General features: G+C 40.5%; 2 protein-coding genes across 5 annotated transcripts in view; one reads left to right on the top strand and one right to left on the bottom strand.

Annotated features, from left to right (window-relative positions):
• Positions 1-14,372, top strand: part of LOC143837945 (uncharacterized) — a 46,672-nt gene extending 32,300 nt beyond the window's left edge. Inside the window, exon 10 of the mRNA XM_077338502.1 lies at positions 14,035-14,372. Within this exon, the coding sequence (XP_077194617.1) occupies positions 14,035-14,045 (11 nt within the window). The 3' untranslated portion in view covers positions 14,046-14,372. The remainder of the gene's footprint in view (positions 1-14,034) is intronic.
• Positions 910-20,613, bottom strand: TMEM168 (transmembrane protein 168). Of its 4 annotated transcripts, none has more exons than XM_077338495.1 (5): positions 20,506-20,613; positions 16,100-17,381; positions 12,174-12,316; positions 8,865-9,139; positions 910-3,899 (listed from the first exon to the last, which is right to left on the bottom strand). In XM_077338495.1, exons 2-5 carry the CDS (start codon positions 17,234-17,236, stop codon positions 3,352-3,354), a joined length of 2,103 nt encoding a protein of 700 aa, XP_077194610.1. In that variant the 5' UTR covers positions 17,237-17,381; positions 20,506-20,613; the 3' UTR covers positions 910-3,351. The 4 variants fall into 4 exon arrangements, with proteins under 4 accessions (XP_077194610.1, XP_077194609.1, XP_077194608.1 ...); XM_077338494.1 differs by lacking the exon at positions 20,506-20,613 and adding an exon at positions 19,757-20,496; XM_077338493.1 differs by lacking the exon at positions 20,506-20,613 and adding an exon at positions 20,101-20,496.
• Positions 20,614-20,926: the final 313 nt, after the last annotated feature.

Raw genomic sequence — 20,926 nt, 5'->3', positions numbered from 1 at the left:
ACATGTCAAGAGCTTTTAAAATTTTTCCAGGGATATTGGTATCTGTTGATTTCAGTGGTACTATCATCTTTTCAAAGAGCCTCTTGTTGCGCAGAATGGTAGGGCAGCAGTCTGAAAGCTCTGCCCATGAGGCTGGAAGTTCAATCCCAGCAGCTGTCTCAAGGTTGACTCAGCCTTCCATCCTTCCGAGGTCGGTAAAATGAGTACCCAGCTTGCTGGGGGGTAAATGGTAATGACTGGGGAAGGCACTGGCAAACCACCCCGTATTGAGTCTGCCATGAAAACGCTAGAGGGCGTCACCCCAAGGGTCAGACATGACCCGGTGCTTGCACAGGGGATAATTTTACCTTTACCTTTTTATCTTCTTTTCACTTCTAGCTAGGTAAAAGAGGCTCTATGAGAGCAGAATGGAATCAATGGTCAGATCATCCATTTTATGGAATATTTCAGACTGCTTACTGTAATTTTATATTGATTAGGTTAAATGTGCTTAAAACCTGAATATCACAGGCCCATTATGCACGGCCGCCGAAATGGCGATTTTGGGTCACATGGAAAATGTGGAGGGGGAAGAAGCGAAACAAACCGCTTATGCATAGGATGGGACGCAACAGCGGCAAAACCCAGAGTAACCAATTATGCACGCGGCGACCCCGGCGCCGCTTCTGGTTGTGCCCCGGTCACCCGGAAGCTGCGCTTTCTTTCGCTTTTCGCTAACGCGGCTTTTTTGGCGGCATGCACCGAATCTGTGGCGGGTTGCAGCCGGCGCCGTGCGCTATCGGTGATTTTAGTCGCCGCCATTCCACCCTGAATGCGCGCTATCCCCCCCGTGCATAATGGGCCTCAAAGATGAATAATTTGGAACTCAGCTACAGAAACCAAAGGATCATCATAAAGGAAAGGCATATATATATTTAAATAATCTCTTTATAGAACAAATTCAATTAAAAAGCTTGAATGGTAACAAGGAAATTTTCTAGAGTAGCACTATCCAACACAGGCAAAAAAACCCTTTACATACTGAAGTTGGACTCAGTGTCAGTCAGTTTAACACTTTATACCCCCAAAGGAAGTACAATAATGAAAGTTACAAAAAGATCCAATTTTCAAGGCTGAGAAAGGGCTTCAGTACACAGCTAAAGAAATGAGAATGCATGAAAGTGCAATTACATGAGAAAGGAAATGGCTTGGATCTTTTGTAGGGAACTCTATCAATCTGCATTCCAATTAAATGTAAGCTATTGTGAGACATTGGCATTAGCACATTAAAGCAAAATGAGAAGGCTAAATGAAATATAAAGAATCAAGATAATCTCTGCACAGAACACTTCTTAATGAAGTGATGTTGCCTGAACATGAGAAGAATGCTTTTCGTCTACTTAACAGTTTGTTTTTGTGGCATTTTTATATCCTTAAAACGAACAATCTGGACAGGCAGTCTGACTGAAACTAAACCAGAATTTCAACAATGTTTTCAGCTTTCTATACAGTGAATGCACAATAATGAACATACAATAGAACACAAAGTAACCTTACTCAGAGTGGTCCACATGACTGCAGATAACATATTGGGGAGAGCACATTAATTCTAGCACTTAACCAAGATGCAACCACACATTTTGATTTTTATCTCAACTACAACTTGTGGTCAGGCCCCTGGTACAATTTATTCATTATCAAGCAGGGTGCAATTTATGATTCTTCACACATTCCAGAACTAGCAGTTGATTTCATGTGCCCCTGTGATTACCTCTGTGCCTAAACAGATACTTCAAGATCATATATCCCGAAAGAGCAGTACTGCTACAAGGGATAGGTTATGCAGCAAGAGAAAGGAAAGGGAAACTGCCATCAATTCCTGAATCTGTAGAAGCCATGATCTACTGAATAGAAGGGCTTCTTGGTTAGTCAGTTATCTTAGTTCTGGTTTTAGCTTCAGCATTATTTTTAAAAGCTGTTTTTAAATAAACATTCTATTAGATAATTTAATTCAGCAAGAATGATTCTTATATCCAAACAGTGTTTTACAAAGACTGACATGTTCAAGCTGAAATATAGAAATAATTAGAAAATATTTAAAAAGTTAAAACAAAAATTTAAATATTATAAATTATCCCCTTAACTGATGTGTGCTTTCATCATCCAACACTTCCATAGAATTCACAAGGAGAGAAAAAAGACAGTAAATTGCCAATGTGACTTCCATAATAAAGGAAATCAAGTTACGGGACTCTAATTGACAATTATTTTAGATCAAGGGCACTTCAAGCAATGTCCTAACACCAGTGGCATGTGAACATTTATTTTTATAAATAGAGCCTCACCTAGTTAAAAATTTAACCCCTAGGAATGTTCTAAAGGCAGTTACGGTCTCACTGTTTCTGTTTCTCAGCCAATACTAGACATTTCCCCCCACAAACTTTATAATTAATGGGATTAAAATAAGATTCTGAAGCCTCGGAAGGCATTCCCATGACATACCCCTTTCTAATAACTCAGCACACACCAATACAGATCACTTGCTTTACATTTGAAATTGAAATACAGTTCAGCACATGGCTATCACTCCATGAGAGCAAGTCAAGACAGCACTAATTTGAGAGCTAGTCACTTTTCACAACACCAGATTCAATAGCTTGCTTACCAAGGTTATGGCTGGACCACTGAGTACTCTGGTACTGCCACAGGTGATCAGGAATTGGATATATCCCAAATTAACTCACTGTAGTTGCAATCCTAATTACACTTATCTTGAAATAAATTCAATAGCACTGATTCCCCAATATGTACATCTAGTATATCAGGGTTATAAAGTTGCACTTTTCAACACATTCACATGGAAGTTCCAATAAATACTATGATACTCCATTCCCTTAAAACACAAACTGGAAGGCTAATACGTTGTTGATATATCTCTGGCATTATTCTTAGCTACCATTTTTTACTTTATGGGGCCTTGAAACCCATCAATGCTCAGAGTGATCCAAAGGTAGAAAATTTATGCATGGGATGCACCTGCTACATAGAGCATTCATAGCACAATGCAGGGGGGGGGGGGAGGAATTTGCTTATTTAGCCTTCAGTCAGCTCTAACACCTATGAAGATACAAACTCATTTCTGAAACATCATCATACTTAATGGCTTTTACAGAATTCAACTCAAACTCAGGAACACAGTTTACCTAATGCTAATGCTGTTCTTGGTTCCTAATGGAATTTAACCCTTCACATACACTATTGCTCAAGGCATTGAAGAAAAGGGATGCTGCTACAAAAGCAACAAATTTCCTTTAACAGCATAAACTGTTACAAGTCAGTCATAAGAGCTCTTGCTCATCTTTGGTTATTAATTTAAGATCTGACAAGTTTGAAGCCCTGTCCTGTGTCCAATACTGTAGGAAGGAACCAACTCATTTTTAACCTTTTCAAACACCTAAAACAAGCTTTGCAAATCCAAAAAAGATTAAGACCACAGAACCAGTTTGCCAGATGAATTAGAGGGTAGGTGATATGGGGAAAATACATCATCCAGTGTTTGGCAACATCACTTTCTGTTGGCAAGTGTAAAGTATAGTCACTCCATCGTTTTGACACTCCGTACATGGCTTTGACAGTTCGTCCCTTTTCAAACCAACTGATATCATTGTCAGGGTTACAATTGTATTCCACCCATTCTCTGGTAAAGTCACCAAGGCGTGGAGGGTCTGCTTCATCAACATCCACCACTTTGGCCAGCTCTGCTCCCTGTACTGCAATATACTGGTCATTGACTTTTCTTACTTCTTTAACCCAAGGATGAGCATTTTCACAGTCCAAGACTATAATAAGACGTGAACAAAAAGAGCCATTCTTTTCTCTCCACCATTCTAAAAGTGTATCCAGCCGTAATGCATCGCCACCTGAAGGGAAATGGAAGATATCATTACTACACAAAAAGCTACATTTTATATCAATAACTGTTTGACAGTGAAGTTATATCCAAATCAATGGAAAATGCTTTGGAAACTTGACTGGGGACTCATTCTGTTTAGGGGTTAGCTATTTACAGTGCATGTCCACAATGCTCTCATGTTCAGATTGCATTTCAGACCTGATTATCCCCATATGGATAGCATGAAGATACCTCACAGGACAACGTTATGGAACCTCCTTCAGTTCCCTTGTCATCACTTCCAATATGATATTTGAAATAAAACCACTTTGAATCGAAGAATGTCTTTTCACATACTTTTAATCAGCAATGACAAAACAGAATAGCTTTTATTACTTGTTGGTGGTCTTTACTGTTCTATTGAAATTCTGATAGTTTGTCATTTAATGATAGGAAATGTTTTAAATAATAAGTTAGTTGCAATAATCTTGCAATATAGATTTGTCCATGTACTAATTCGGGCCCTATTTGCCTTAAAGCACTTTCAGAGATTGAATAGCCTAGAAAACAAAAGCAACACCCCATGAAAGAACACTCAGAGTTGTGTGCTCTGGCCTAGCAGACAGACACAATTATTTTATGCTACTAAAAAAGGCAAAACCCATCCGAACTTCATGAACAAAAATTCTTCTAAGACTCAGCACGGGTTACGCAAGAACAAGTCATGTCAGACCAACCCTATCTCTTTTTTCAAGAGAGCGATTCCCTTGCTGGATCAGGGGAATGCTGTGGATATAGTTTATCTAGATTTCAGTAAAGCTTTTGATGAGGTTCCACATGATATTCTTGTTGACAAGTTGGTAAAATGCGGTATGGATCCTATTTGTCAGGTGGATCGATAACTGGTAGACAGATCATACCCAAAGGGTACTTGTTAATGGTTTAGCATCCTCTTGGAGAAGAGTGACAAGTGGAGTGACCCAGGGATCTGTCCTGGGGCCTGTGTTGTGGGATGAGGGATTAGAGGGGGTACTTATTAAATTTGCAGAAGATACTAAACTGGGAGGGATAGCAAATACAACAGAAGACAGAATCAGAATACAGGATGATCTTGATAGGCTCAAGAAGTGGGCCAAACTGAACAAAATGAAATTCGATAGGAAGAAGAAGAAGAAGAAGAAGAAGAAGAAGAAGAGTTGGTTCTTATATGCCGCTTCTCCCTACCCGAAGGAGGCTCAAAGTGGCTTACAGTCGCCTTCCCATTCCTCTCCCCACAACAGACACCCTGTGGGGTGGGTGAGGCTGAGAGAGCCCTAATATCACTGCTCGGTCAGAACAGTTTTATCAGTGCCGTGGCGAGCCCAAGGTCACCCAGCTGGTTGCATGTGGGGGAGGCATGCCAGATTAGAAGTCCACACTCCTAACCACTACACCAAACTGGCTCTAAATGTAAAGTTCTGCATTAAGGTAGGAAAAGCAATATACACCAATATTGGATGGGGGAGACTTGTCTTGGCAGTAGTCTGTATAAAAAGGATCTAGGAGTCTTAGTAGATTATACACTGAACATGAGTCAGCAGTGTGACTCAGTGGCTAAAAAGGCAAATGGGATTTTGGGCTGTATCAAATGGAGTATCATGGAGTAGGTGATGTTACTGCTTTAGTCTGCTCTGATTCAGCCTCACTTGGAGTACTCTGTTCAGTTTTGGGCACCACAGTTGAAGAGAGATGTAGGCAAACTGGAGCGTGTCCAGAGAAGAGTAACAAAGATGGTGAGGGGTTTGGAGACCAAGATGTATGAGGAAAGGTTGGGGGAGCTTGGTCTGTATAGCCTGGAGAGGAGACGACTGAGAGGGGATCTGATAGCCATCTTCAAGTATTTAAAAGGGTGCCATGTAGAGCAGGGGTAGTCAACCTGTGGTCCTCCAGATGTTCATGGACTACAATTCCCACGAGCCCCTGCTAGCATTTGCTGGCAGGGGCTTATGGGAATTGTAGTCCATGAACATCTGGAGGACCACAGGTTGACTACCCCTGATGTAGAGGATGGAGAAGAGTTGTCCTCTCTTGCCCTGAAGGGACAGACGAGAACCGATGGGATGAAATTAATACAAAAGAAATTATGTCTAAACATCTGGAAGTAGTTCCTAACAAAGTGGTTTCTCAGTGAAACAGGCTTCCTCAGGAGGTGGTGGGTTCTCCATCTTTGGAAATGTTTAAGCAAAGGCTGGATAGCTATCTGATGGAGAGGCTAATTCTGTGAAGGTTCAAGGGGGTGGCTGGTTACAGTGGGTGAGAGATAGGGTTGTGAGTGTCCAGCATAGTGCAACAAGTTGGACTAGACGACCCAGTAGGTCCCTTTCAACTCTATTATTCTATGAATAAATTGCATGCAGAGGCCTTTTACAATGGAAATAACTGATATCCTTCCAGATTCATGGCTAAATTCTATCATAGTTCCAATTTTCAAAAAAGGCAATCCCAATAATCCAAACAACTATCATCCCGCAAACCTGCAATCCGTATTGGGGAATATATACTCCAAGGACCTTTTGGGGAAAATAACATAATGGATGACTGCATGAAGCCTTCCAGGGAAAGAACAAACTGGTTTCAGTACAGGTTATTCCACTTTACATCATTTTACTACACTGTCTTTTCTTGCTGAGAAATAAGAGTGGTCCAAAAAGGAACCTCTATGCTGCTTTTATTCATCTGCATGGTGCATTTGACTCTGTCAATAAATACTGTGGGAGATGCTATCCCAACTAGGCATGGAGGAGTAATTACTTTTTCTTTTGCATAAACTCCACTCTTCAAATACTTGCAAAATCAGGTTTGACAAGAAAGCCTTTTTAACTCAAAGGATCCCTTTGACCATGGGTGTTAAGCAAGGTTGTCTATTAGCCCCTATACTTTTTGCATCTATGAGATTTACCTATATATTTGTATAGAAATTATGTCCATGCCCCTAAACCTGTGCCTTTATTATTGGATGAAGATATCGTACTTCTTTCATTCTCTAAAGCAGTGGTCCCCAACCTTTTTCTGGCCGGGGACCAGGGGTGGGAGAGGGAGGCCCGGGGGTGGGGGAGAGGGAGGCGCGGGCATCGGCGCACTGGTAGGCGCAAACGCGCAGGTGTGGCAACTCTGTTCCTGCGTGTTTGCACCCACTGGCGCCCCGCCCCCTCCCGCAGTGCAGCTCTCGCTGTGCTGGGGCCTGGGATTGATTGGCCGCCAAAGCAGCTGATCGCTCCTGGCACGCCCATGCCTCCCTCCTCCCCCACCACGGCCCGGTACCGGGCCGAAGCCCAGGGATTGGGGAAGGCTGCTCTAAAGTCGGCTTAAAATGCCTTTTGTTGCTTACTGTAATCAGAATTCTCTATTCATCAGTTTTGAGGAAACGAAAATCTTTGTTTTCTTCATGGAAATGTTTTCATTGGAAAGGAGATGCAAGAGTTATTGAACAGGTTAACACCTTTAGATACCTTGGTGTCCTTCATCATTATAAATAAAGTTGGTCTTCACACTGGAACCATTCCCTTGTTTTGGCTAAAAACCAGCTGTCTGCAGCCCCCTGATTTAATTATTTAATTACCAAAGAGGGAATCAATTTGTGCCAGCTGCCATCCAGGTTTTTCAGGCTAAAAGAATAATGCAAATAATATATGGTATTCCCGTTTGGATTTAGGCTTATAATAAGGAGGTATAACAAATCTGTATGACTTTTCTTTACTGTATCCTTGGTATCCCAAACTGTTGAGTCCCTTATGCTGAGCTAGGTCTCCATCTGTTGGAATCCACAGCATGGATTACCATTAAATATTGGTTGAGACTGCACTTTTGGTCCCAATCCTTTAGTTTAATGGCCAATTTACTTATGATTCTCATTGCTCTAAATAGTCCCAATTTATTCTTCATAAAATAAATACTTTGCGGTATTGATATTAATCTATTGGCTAACTCAGGGAAAACTTACAGACTCCAGACAATCCAGAGAAGGATCTGGGACATTGAGAAACAAACCATCAATGCTGGAGTCAACCAGATCTGTTCTCCTTCCTTTTTTGACCTTCCCTTTCCTGAGAAATCTAGGGCCCAGTATTTTGTTAGTTTACTAAACTCTTTCCATCATCGTGCATTCATGAAAATCTTTCCTTAAGCAGTACTGTTTGTGAGATATCAGAATATTCTTTATGATCAAATGCCATGTGATTGTCAGCTTGGTGAACCTGAATCTATTTTTCATTTATTCTCTTCTCACCTGTTATTTTCTAAACTTTCTTTCTTGTTAAGCTCCCTTTTGCGGACTAATAAATTATCTGCTCGAGGCACCAAAAAGTTATTAGCGGATATATCTCCTGAACTAAGAGTGTGTGTAGCAGAATGTTTAGCCATTGTGCTCTGAGAAAGGGCATAAACTCAAAATACCAAGTAACTGCCTTGTTTGTTAATGGCAAATGAGAGACTATTTGGAACAATTGGGGTACTATGGCAATCGTGTGTACTGAGTTTTACTAAGTAAAATTGTTGTGTTTTAAACCAAAATTTTGTTAACCTTTTGTGTTATATGTTTTGAATCTTAACCTTGTGGTTCTATATGCCAATAAAGGTTTACTGACTGACTAATAGTTCTAGGCTTTTAAATTACCAGTTTTCAATGTTTTATTAAAAAGTAACTGTTCTCTAAATATCTTATGCTTGGCTTTTCCAGAGTGAATTTGGACCTATGAAGGGTTAATTCACATAGATGTGTCCCTAGCATGTATGCATCTTCTCAAGCACACACAGATGCCTGCCTTCTATATGGAAAAAAATAAAACAAAAGGCAGGCCAAAAAAGCCTCTTCATCACCCCCCCAGCAGCACCATCAAGCCAAAATTAGTTCTTGTTTATATAAGGAATATAAAATGTGTACCTGTTAATTTACAAAAAGCAAATAATTAAACTGAAGATAACATAAATGCAGTGAAGAGCTGCAAATGCCAGTTACCTGCTAGTGCCCATTCTCCAGTGCCATGAGTATGGCCACTGTAGTACAGAACATATGTGTCATGCCGGGGTCCATCAGGTGTCCGAACTTCAAGAAAAGATTTCAGTTTGGAATGAAGGGTATCAAAAGAAAGTCCACTTGTAGAATAGTCACAGCCATAAGTTTCAATCATATGATATGCAAAGAATCTTTGAATGTCATTAAGCATGCCTGTTGATCTTAAGTTTAGCTCTTGTACATGGTCGGGTGGAAGGAGAGTTGGTTGGCCATCAGGACTGGGGAAGGGGGAGGGTAGAAAAAAAAGGAAAGTTACAATCAGGATGCTTCTGCCATTAATAGAACTTTGCTTTATGATATAGGTTAACTATTTTACAACTGTGCTGGCTAATACATTTAAAAACAAAGATGTTTATAAAACAGGGCTCTGTGAAACACTGACAAGATCTATAGTCTAAACACCATAAGTGCAATAGATGTCATTTCTAACATTGCCAAGTCTTCACCTGAGGTGGTAAATTTGCATTTGGGGTGCATTTTTTAAACTGAGCATAGAGACCCACATGACTGCTTAGTTTATGTATGTGCATTTAAAACAAACAAACAAAAAAAACTGCTGCAGGCAGAGGAGGCCTAAAAGAAAGAAGAAAATTAGGCAAATAAAAAGATCTTTTCCAGTCACCTTTGCTGAGGACGCCCCCCCACCAGAACAACAGGATATTTGGGGGGACTCTCTAAAGACTTTGAAAACTTTTTGAAGACAAGGTGTTACTCAAACTGTGTAGTATGAAGATTGTTATGTAAGACTACCCACAGCATTACATAATAACTTCTGCAAATACTGCAGAAATATACAAAAGGTTTGCCAAAATATGTTGAAACTTTAAATACAACTAATTATGTCCAGAATTCTAAAGTGTAGGATGAATATACTGTTGAAGAGTCTGGCATTTATTATAAAAATATAATACAATATCCCAATATGCAGCTAGTCCAATAGTGATTGTTTAAGATTGTTTTCTGTTAAAATAGATGTATTTATTACCAAAAATGTTTTCAAATGTTAACTTTTATTTTTCCTGCCTCTCAGATAGCAAAAACTAAAATACATGTGCTATGTTAGAACAGGGTGCTGTGGATGATAGTATTCAGTCTCATGCATTTGAATGTTCGTATTTATATTGCTAAATTTATAAAACAATGTAATTACATATGCTTACTGCATTCCAAATGATGTCAAAAATGGTAAAACAGATTTAGGTGATAAGTTATGACATATATGGGATTTATCTCCCCACTTCTTCACCATTTTCAGAAATGTTACATCTTTATGTTGGGTGGGATCCAAGGAATTGCAAGTGGCGTTTCAGTTGAGCAATAAGGCTTTCACCCAACTCCTTTCCTCTAAAGCCCTTCATGTCCTCTAAAAGCCTGCTCCTGGAAAATGGGGAGCACCCTCCCCCCAGAAAACTGGGAAAAGGACTGCAGCTGGAAGAGGGGGAAAATAGACCACAACCAGAGACATCCCTCCTCACATGAACAGGGGTGCCTACTGTTCATTCATTCATAGGGTTCTTCATTCACATCCATTAAGAACTATGTTGGTGAGAAGGCTATATAAGAGTTACATAAAATGCTGAGGTGCTGCTCAGTTGCAGGCCTGTCAATTTATGAGTACTAGCCTATGTTCTTTGGGGGTCCTTATTCTGTAGTCTGGTTTAGAAGAACACATTCTTCTCCATTCTCCATCAACCTAATTGGCTGTAGACCCAGCTTTCAATATAAAAGTTCAGACAGTGATCTTCTATCCCCAGCGTGCATCTGTGTTTCTTGTCTCCATGCTCACCCATCCTCTAAAAAGACATGGGGTTTCTAGAGCATAATATTAATTTAAGTGATTCAGATCTTCTATGTGCCACCTTAAAAACCTAAGCTCATTCTTCAGTGAATAAATGATGCATAAACCGAATAGTTAACAGCACTGGCCTCAGAAGAAATGCAAGGAAAAATATATTTACTGTAACAGAAGTCTGGAAGAGCTTTTAAAATCCCTAGTGGGATGCAGTATTAGTATGGTAGAAATACTGATGCCAATCAATTCTTTTACTGTAGTTAGTAATGCAGTCTGCTGCACTGAAATGAGCAGGCTTACTTTGCATGCACAAAATTAATTTGCTATAAAGGCAGTGGTTCTCAACCTTCCTAATGTCACGACCCTTTAATATAGTTCCTCATGTTGTGGTGACCCCAACCATAAAATTATGCAAGTGTTCTTTCAAAGAAATTAAACCGAAACTGACCAATAGCGTGAAGATCCATTGTTCTTTATAGTATATAAATACATTGTATATAAATAGCCGGGTGCCTTCAGGAGGAACAGCAACAATGGCGCCTACCCCCAAGCTGCTTGCCTTGAAAGGGTCATTCGAACCCCAAAGAGGTCCCGACCCCCAGGTTGAGAAACACTGCTATAAGGGAATGCAACAGAACGCAAGTTTCAACTCACAGGACATAGTTATTTTTCAGTTCATTTGCTCTGAGTCTTGTAAAGCTATTCTTGTTCTTTTAAGAACTCTTGAGCTTTATGTACAAATAGTAAGACAGGTAGAAATCACCACAAACAAAAGCAATCATCCTGTTCCTCCCAACTCAGGGAAGTTAAAGGTATGGGAAAATACAGTCAGATAAAACATGTTAGAACAGAGGCCAGTTGAAAAAACAGCTCACCTGTTTTCTCTAATACTGAAATCTTTTGTAACTGCTGAGAGTATCCTCTTTAAAGTTAACATAAAAATCCTACTAGTTCTTTAGTAGGATTCCATCACTGAACACAAAGCTGTCAAAAATTCAGCATGCTGTTTAAGCATACCAATCCCAGAGAAAGGTTTCAGTACAGAGTTGCCTGGAGAAAAAATAACCTGTTCATTTAACCAAAGCTTAATGGGATGTTTTTTTTTTTACCAGGTGATGTTATTTACTTCCATACCAGGAAAAGCTTCATCTGCCCATTTCCACACTAAGCTTCTATTAAATGATCAAGGCATTTTTCTCCAAGCCTGTTGACAAATTTATTTTAGCACAGTCAGAATAACTCTGATGTGCTGCCATAGAGTCAAAAGTAAAACAAATCCACTACTTATGCAGTAACATTCAAGTATGTTGTTCAGAAAGGGGAGAGGGAGAAGAGAAAGCTTATATAAAATTGGTTAATAATTTAACATTCGTTTTGGAAAAAAACATACTGGCACAATGACAGTTCAAACAATCTTAAAAACATCATTATTATCTGTAAAGTGTTAATCAATATCATACCTGCAGAAATTGGTAGGAATCACAACTGCATACCCTATGCATGTTCCTCCCAAACAGTTTCCCAGCTCATGAAATAAACCATGAGCCATGGATTCAAGAGGTAAGACAATAAGAAACACACTCATGAAGATTCCATTGGATTTCTACAAAGAATGAGAGATGCATTTAGATACTACTAGTTACCCACCACATGGTATCCTCGTCTGGAAGCAAATGTTTCTTCCCCTAAATAACCTCCTGGTAATGAGCCATTCAAAATCATTACATGAAAATGAGTACAGAGATGAGCCAAATAGATTCTCGCCTCATTAACTTGTGCATCTTTAGAACGCCTAACACATGAAAAACTGTTAGATATAAAATCATCAGGATCCGAACTGATACACTTTGCCAACACCACACCCATCCATCTCTTTCCAATCTTGCAATGAAATCAGCCATCATCAACTGCTGTATATTTAGGAGCGTTTGTTCTATTTCATCTACAAAACTGTAGAGAAGTTTCCAATAAAAGGACAATTTTTGATGGCTGGGGTATGGGGTATAATATATACATTAAGTAGTATATGCTTAGTATTAAATAGCTTAATCTGCACATCAAAGTTCAGAGTGGCTAAAATTAATTAAAGAGAAAATTAATTCTATTGGATTACCCATAGAATTACTACACTCCCTTCCAGAAAGGTCTAGGTTTGTTGTAATCAAATGCAGACTCCTAGATCTGGAATTGCAAAAACTTATACATATGGTAAGGAATAGATGCTTCCTTTGGAGCATGGGGACTGTACAAAAAGGACAATGCTTAGTGCTCTATTATTTTGCTTCTCTCTGACCCAGATTTATGAAGAGCTTATACACTGGCAAGATTCAATGTATTGCCCTCCACACTTTTATATGGGAGATTCAATAAAATCCCATATGCACAGAGAGTTTGTCCCTGTGGTCCAGAAAAGACAGAATCTTTAGCATTTTTTTCTTGCCCATTGTACATTGGAATTCATTTTAAATACTGTAGTCCACTGCTCTGTAAATGCCACTCAGAGGATCAGATGGTAGTCTTTTAAATGTCTAACCAAAACCCTGAGATAACGGAAACTGTGGCAAGACTTTTATTTTTAGCAATAAGAGGATGTGAAACAACTGTGTCAAAAGTAATGTGATTATACTTTAACAACTGTTATAACCGTATTAATTGATTTTGGGAGCATAATTGCAATAGTATTGAACATGAGTTTTTTTCCTGTTAAGAAAGGCTACTGACACTAGTAGTCAGACATTACTTGCATATTTAAATGAAAATTCTGACTACGAATTTTTTTCTCAGTCATCTTGGACAGATGCAATTCATTCTAATGTTCAGAAAACAAAAAGCATGTGTATAGCTATTAAAATCAGACTGCGATGAAGACCAATAATTAAATTATCTATTGGCTTAATCATAATCTGAAATGCCTGGGGTCCCCCTACCCTGGCTCTGGATGGGGTTCTGAATTGTTTATCTTAGACAGATTGTAAGTGCATGGGCAGAAGGGCATCATCTGGGCATGGATATGGGATCACTGTAGTGGACAAGTAGTTGTGAATTTCCTCCATTCTGCAGAGGGTTGGACTAGATGAGTCTGGAGATCCCTTCCAACTCTATGATTCTATGATTTCATCTTGTTCCAAAGTGGTAGCCAGTTTATTTATACAGAATTATTCAAACAATTACCATGAATAGAGATTAAGGCAGTTTTTTGTTTAAATGCAATAAGCACAGTTTCAGGTGGTTAGAAGAGTTGCTTTTTATACCCTGCTTTTCACTACCCAAAGGAGTCTCAAAGCAGCCAATAATTCCCTTCCCTTCTTCTCTCCACAACAGACACCCTGTGAGGCAGATGAGGCTGAGAAAGCTCTGAGAGAACTGTGACTGACCCAAAGTCACCCAGCTGGCTGCATGTGGAAGAGTGGGGAATCAAAACCAGTTCTCCAGATTAGAAACCACTGCTCTTTAACGACTACACCAAACTAGCTCTATCGCTTGTTATTAGCCAGAAAGTACTCCCTTTAAATAAGCAAATGTCTTAACTATGTGAGTTCTGTTTGTTTTGGTGTTTCCAGTCTGTTTGATTTACATAAGTCATATTGTAGGCTCACGAAAAAATAGAACCTGGAGCAGGGACAAGCTCCATTCTCAGCTGAGCTTTTCTATGACTTAAGGCACTGGGCTTTTTGGGGGGCTCCTGATTTTCCTGGCAAATAATCTAGAAGATTTTCCTGACAAATGATCAATCTGGTCATGGCTTTTCAGCAACTCCTCCCACATTTTCACAGTTATAGCATCCGTTTATTTTCTTCCAAATATGTCTTAAATAGTTAGGATTTTCAAATGAGGGTGTTGCCGTCATCAATGGCATCACAACACCCCCCCCCCCCCGTTCTTGTGAATTTTGATGTTGGTATAACAGTATCATGGCAGTATATATTGACATACCATTGTAATGACAAGTTTGTCAGGTTCTCTAAAACCCCAGCTTAAATTTTAAAAAAGAAAGAAAAACAAGGCTGTAACCCCTTCCTTCACAGCGATAAGGAAAAGAGCCTATCTCTGCAAAGGAAGAGGACAGATACTTAACTTTCCTTTTTTTAAAATGAAGGCTGAAGATTCAGAGAACCTGCTAAACTTAAACTTTTGGGGGTGAACGTTATATCAATATGTCGATCCAAGGGTTGTATTTTGTTTAAAGAAAGAAGTCTCAGACATTGCTTGTCTTCAGGGCAAGTAGAGGAGAGGGAGTAGTTTGATGATTATGACAGTCCAATCATTGGAAAGTGGACTGGAGGTGAGTGGGAGGGACAAAGAAAACCACAGAAACATTGCACACAAAGAAACAGATGTCTCAAAAGCTGCTTCCAGAAAAAGACAGAAGTAAAAGTAGTTTGGAAAGGACTAGGAAAAAACAGACAACAAAAGAAGCAAAAACTAAGGGCACAACAATGCATGTGGAAATCAGGTGGAAACCAAAGTAGTATAGAGCCATAGCTGATGAAAAATCCATGCAGAAAAGCCCATAGTTAAGATGGGACAAAGAACAGTTTAATGTCCAACCAAAAATTTTTCAGATAGAGAAAATGAAGGACAACGTTGCATGCCTGCCCAAAGTAGCATGTCCAGTGTCTAATGACAGGGATCATATAGACAGGGACATCAGCATATCTGCATGAGATGTAGAGATGTGTTGTATCAAATTGAAAGCACACTATAATAAAAAGCAATCATTCAATTCACTCAAACGTACCACAAACATTTTGCAATATATTCCTGCATTTTGGGAAATGGTGCTATAACCTACAACAGTATGCATATATGTAATTGTAATGCAGCTAGTTTCCAAGCTAAACTATATTATAAAACGTTACCTTTAGGCTGAGTTAACACTTCTCTACAACTGTAATAAACTGCCAATATTTTGTGGATGGGATAAGCCACATGGGGCAGATCAACGTCTCCAAGGGGAATAGTTTCAGTTTGATGCAGCCATACTGCTCTCATAAGCCCCTGATATACTAACCTGTGACAAGAGCCTCTTGTGGCGCAGAGTGGTAAGGCAGCCGTCTAAAAGCTTTGCCCATGAGGCTGGGAGTTCGATCCCAGCAGCCGGCTCAAGGTTGACTCAGCCTTCCATCCTTCCGAGGTCGGTAAAATGAGTACCCAGCTTGCTGGGGGGTAAACGGTCATGACTGGGGAAGGCACTGGCAAAGCACCTCGTATTGAGTCTGCCATGAAAACGCTAGAGGGCGTCACCCCAAGGGTCAGACATGACTCGGTGCTTGCACAGGGGATACCTTTACCTTTACCTTTATACTAACCTGTTGCACATTATAAACTGTAATAATAATACTTAATGTACCAAGTGTGACAAAAGATTAAACAAGTTATAACATACCTGCCAACATACAGCGCCAAAAATCGCTGTTGCAAGAAGGCTGAAAAATACAAGTTGCTCAGAAATTAAACAAAAGTGACGCATGCCTTTAGATGCCATGACTCTATCAAGGCTGTTGTTCTCCGCCCTGTGTGTATAGTAGATTTTGTGACAGTCATTCAATTTTGTATGAAATCCCCAAAGAGTTATAAGAAAAATGATATGGCAGACCATCCAGAAAATTCCAAAAATAGAAAACCCCGGTATCACAAAATACCAAAGATCCAAATCGCCAAGCTTGAAGGCCGATAGTATAAAAGAAATAAACTCAATAAGTCCAACAAAGATGACTGAAAATCTTCTACACACTCTTCCACGAAACAAATAGGGTTTCCAACGTTCTGTAACTGATAGTCCACAGAAGTACACGTCAAGAAGAGGGTCTGTGATTAGACAGCTAAAAAAGCATCCCAAGGCAAATGGATTGGTGGGTATTGCTAGGGAAGGAAAAAACAATACTGAGGCCAGGATGCCAAAGATGGCCAAATTTGGAATGGCAAGGAAAGATTTCATCCGCAAATCAATAATGAGCATTGCTAAAGCCACAACCAATAAAATAATACTCATAGATTTTTGTATCAGCATAGTTGTGCTGGCAATTGCAAACCCAACCAGTTCCAGGAACTCAACCGTTGTTAGCAGAGTGGGTCGATGATGGATACAGCCACATATCCTCTGCACTAAAGCATGTAATATCCTTATAATAATTGAGGAAAGGAGCAAGTATTGGGTTGCTTCTTCTTTTACATCCTTTTTAAAAGCACCATTATCAAGAAAACAGAGAAGGCCAAGTAGAAATCCAAACCAAAGATTAGAAAGACTTAAACTTGCTGTCTCCATGGAAAAATAGTAATAAAGTATACTGGCAATGCCTAGAACAAAAAGAGCCAGGATAAAAATCACAAGTATTAATGCATCTGCATTCTTCTCCCATCTGACATAAAGGCCCATGCATATTGCAACCAGTAAGTTCATTCGGGCTAAATAGCCCAAATACCGGACAGAAGAATGCATGCTCACTTCTCTGTTTGCTTCTTCCAGCTTTGTCATTGCTGCATACAGGCAGTGGCTAATGCAGTAGCGTAGTGATTTACACATGTAAGCTGAATAGTCAAGATTCTATCACTTCACGGAAAAATATATATACACAACAGAAGTGCTTGGGTTTCATCTAAGAACCGTGATACAAAAGTAACTTTATGCAGAGTTGGTTCATCATTAATAGTCAATGATTACTGAAGTTCTGGAAGAACAAACAACTTAAAATTAGAATTTTTAAAACAATTTAAAGATACAACAAACATGCACATTTACATAGCTAAACATTAATATAAAGGTATTTTACAGTGAGATCATTTATATTAATTTCAGGTGATTTATGTCAACAGTGGAAGATAATTATGAAATTATTTTTATTATTTTAACTTTTTTTTGCTGTCAAGTTACACATGACTTATGGTGAACTAGTAGGGTTTCCAAGGCAAGAGATAAACAAAGGTGGTTTGCCATTGCCTGCTTCTCTGCATCGCAACCCTAGAATTCCTTGGTAGTCTCCTATCTACATACTGACCAGGTTCAACCCCACTTAGCTGCCAGCTGAGGGGAATTTTCTTTATATCCTAGCCTATAAAAATTAATATTTTACAGTTCTCAAAAATGAAAAATTTCAAGGAATCCAATCTGTCTTGCATGAAACGACTGATGATGGCAGTGGTTCGTGACAGCAGCATGCCAGCTGCTCCAAATAAAATTTGCATAAAATTGCAGGTCAAAACAAAACCGTACCTTTGAAGCTCACTTTCCAATTGCTACCAAGTGTATTGAATTATTTTAATATTCTTTTCAGTTTTGAGTTCATATTGAAAAGATGTTCTAATGGGGTAGAAGTGATGATAAATAGTTGTGGAATAATGCTGAACTCCATTTATTTATAAGCATCTCCAGATCTCATCCTTTTACATTTTAGAAGCATTTAAAAAATAAATGGCTCTCAATCAAGCTCTGTTTTAGGATCTCTCTCACTTTTGCAACAGAACTATATGAAGGTAACAGATAATGGAAAAAATCACCAGATAACATTACGTGACAAATGCAACAGAAAGTTATTTCTGTAATCTTGTCAATGACTTCTTTGATTTTTTAGTTCCACAAGCAGTAGATATTATAAAATTATAATATGTTACTTATTTTTCAGAACAAACAATAAACATCTCAAGTTAGCTAGCAATATGCCTAAATTAAAAAATTAAAATATTGAAGCAAGGTAAATACATTGGGTTACGTACCAAAACTTTGCAAAAACCTAAACATGTTGCATTGACCAACATTCTATCAAAGTTTTTTTTTTCTGGCATGTGATGCTGGGCACACAGCCCAACATAATTTCTGCCCTCCCCCAACGTTAGGACTATTGGGAGGCCTTATTGGTGGGGGACTGCAAGTCTGTAGCAGACACTTGACATGCCTATCTTTCTGGCCGTCTTCAACAAAATGGCTAGCCGCTAATACAACCAGGATAACTAGCTTGAAACACAGTCTGGCCAAACTACGGAATTGCTAGCCACTTACTATGCTTTGGTAGAGGAATCATGGTGCTAAGAGCACGTGGTCTGTTTTAATATGCATCAATGATGGAAAACTGGGAAATATACCTTTCTATATTTCTTTGTGGATATGAAGTTTAATTTTTGGTAACTTATAATTAATACAAAGTCACTAGGAGCACTGCATAGTGTATAATGACTGGCTCACTGAGGCACGCTGGCCCTTTGGCTTTCCAGGAAATATCCTGGTGGGTCACTACTTCAGAAGATGCTGGAAACTACAGCAAGGAGTCCTAGTGGCACTGGCCATCTGGGTCAGAGCCAAGCAGCTCCAACACAATAGCCAGCACCACTAAGGCTGCTCATATCATTGAGTAAGACCATTGGTTTAATAAGTACCACCTACTCTGACAAGCAGCATCTCTCCAAGATCTCAAGTATGCCTTTCACATCACCTACTACCTGATCATTTTAAACAGATGTCAGGAATTGAACCCTGGCCTCCTCCATACAAAGCATATGCTCTACCATTGAACTGCACTTCAAAAGCCTGTTGATTTCAGTGGGTTTAGATTAAAGCAACTTTGCAACAGGATGCACTACACCCCTGTTACATCATTCTGTGGCCATTTCAGAGCACCAGGTGCCAGCTGAACAAAGCCTGGCTTTTGTTTAAAAAAACAACAACAGTATTTCCCAGATCCCTTGGACGATGGTCTGAAACAGCAGCTCTGATAGCGTCCTTACAATGGTGCTGTATAAGTGGGGAAACTCCTGTTGCCTCAAGAAACAAGAACTTACATTTGCAAAAGGAGGTGCGAACACGGACTGGCTTTGGAGTGACCAAGGCCACCGCTCCCCCAAGGCAAACTGTCAAGGCTCTGAGAACCAAACGGGAGGGGCTAATATTACTGTCTCAAAACTCAGATGTAAAAAGACAAGGGACGGGCCATTTCGAATCACCGCCCTGCTTAAAAGGATGCCCGCATCCGACTATAACGGTCTCGTGTCAAAGAGGCAGCGTGAGGAGTAATCAGAAGAGATGAGGTCCCCTTTCCGCCACCCCGAAAGTTACCGTTAAGTCCGGTCCCTTTCAGAGTTGGCGCAGGAGCAGAACGATCATGGGGTGGGGTGGGGTGGGGGGAACACACGGGGTGCCCCCTCCCTTCCTCTCCCCGGTTATATTAAGAGGATTCAAACATAGGTCGCTCTTCTCTCGACAGGCAACAGGCGAAGGGCGGGAGACGCAGGGTCCGGCAGCCCGGGGTAGGGTCCTACGGCTCCCCGTCAGGGAGTTCTAACGAAAGCCGAAGATGGTAGAAGCCGCGGGTTAACTAAGTTTCATACTCCTTCCTTTTCGCCTCAGTTTTGCTTGCCAGCACTAAAGTCCGCGCTGTGTCGAGCGGACGCCGAACTCACCGTGCGCTGCTCGCTCTAAAAGAAAAGAAAAAAAGTTCCCCGCCCGCCGCCATTTTAGCCCTTCCTTCTCGGCCGGGCCCGATACGGGGCGTGCGAGGGCTCAAACCGCGCAGCTTAGCTGGCCTCGGGGCGATGAAGGCCTGACGCGGCAGAAGCTCTTAACTCCCCAATGCTGCCAGGCTCGGAAGTCCTTCCCGAAAGGAGGCTCCGTCGGCCTCCAGTTTGGCAGGCGCTGCTTCCATTCCTCGTGGGACACAAAATTCCCTAGAGCGGGCAGGCAAGAAGCTGGCTCCGGTCCCAGGAGGCCCGCGGCAACGCTGGGAGCGTGGCCAGAAAGGCTGCTTTTGAATGTTCGCCTGCATAGCCCCAGTTCTCCGCGGCTGGCGGTGGTTTCACTTTTCTCACCTGGCCCGATCGCCGAACTGAAACAGTCTCGCCCGCGGAGGCAGGGACGCCGAGTGTGTAGCGAGAGTTCCTTTCTGGGTAGGCAGTGTGGGGTGTGGGGCGGGAGGGGTGAGAAACAGGACTGCCATCTGTGGATTTTCGCGACATTGTAACAGCAGCAAGTACTGGGAACAGACAGAGTTCCTTTCTAAAAAACCGAACCATTAGCGTTGCCCTCCAGCCAGAGATTCTAAGCAACAATTTCCTTAAAGTTAGAGGACAGCTTTAATTTTAGCTTCTCAGAACATTAGAGCTGCTCCAGCATCCATCAAGTCTTTCCTAGCTGAGATCAGAGTTTTCTTTTTAAAGGCTTCTACTAAGAAGTCTTTGAGATTGGAACTTTCCCCAAAAGCCATACACTGGGTTACTGGAAAGGGGGTTA

This window comes from Paroedura picta, chromosome 5 (assembly GCF_049243985.1).
Source record: "Paroedura picta isolate Pp20150507F chromosome 5, Ppicta_v3.0, whole genome shotgun sequence".
In the NCBI taxonomy this organism is placed as follows: Eukaryota; Metazoa; Chordata; class Lepidosauria; order Squamata; family Gekkonidae; genus Paroedura; species Paroedura picta.
Note: the sequence above shows the minus strand (reverse complement) of the source record. Positions and strands in the feature narration are given on the sequence as shown.

What these genes read in the sequence shown, in the direction of transcription:
- TMEM168 (XM_077338495.1), bottom strand. Translation starts at nt 17,236, where the DNA reads ATGTGTAAATCACTACGCTACTGCATTAGCCACTGCCTGTATGCAGCA. An exon ending in ATTCCTACCAATTTCTGCAG is followed by an intron (nt 9,140 to 12,173) that starts GTATGATATTGA and finishes CCCCTTCCCCAG; the next exon opens with TCCTGATGGCCAACCAACTC. An exon ending in TGGAGAATGGGCACTAGCAG is followed by an intron (nt 3,900 to 8,864) that starts GTAACTGGCATT and finishes ATTTCCCTTCAG; the next exon opens with GTGGCGATGCATTACGGCTG.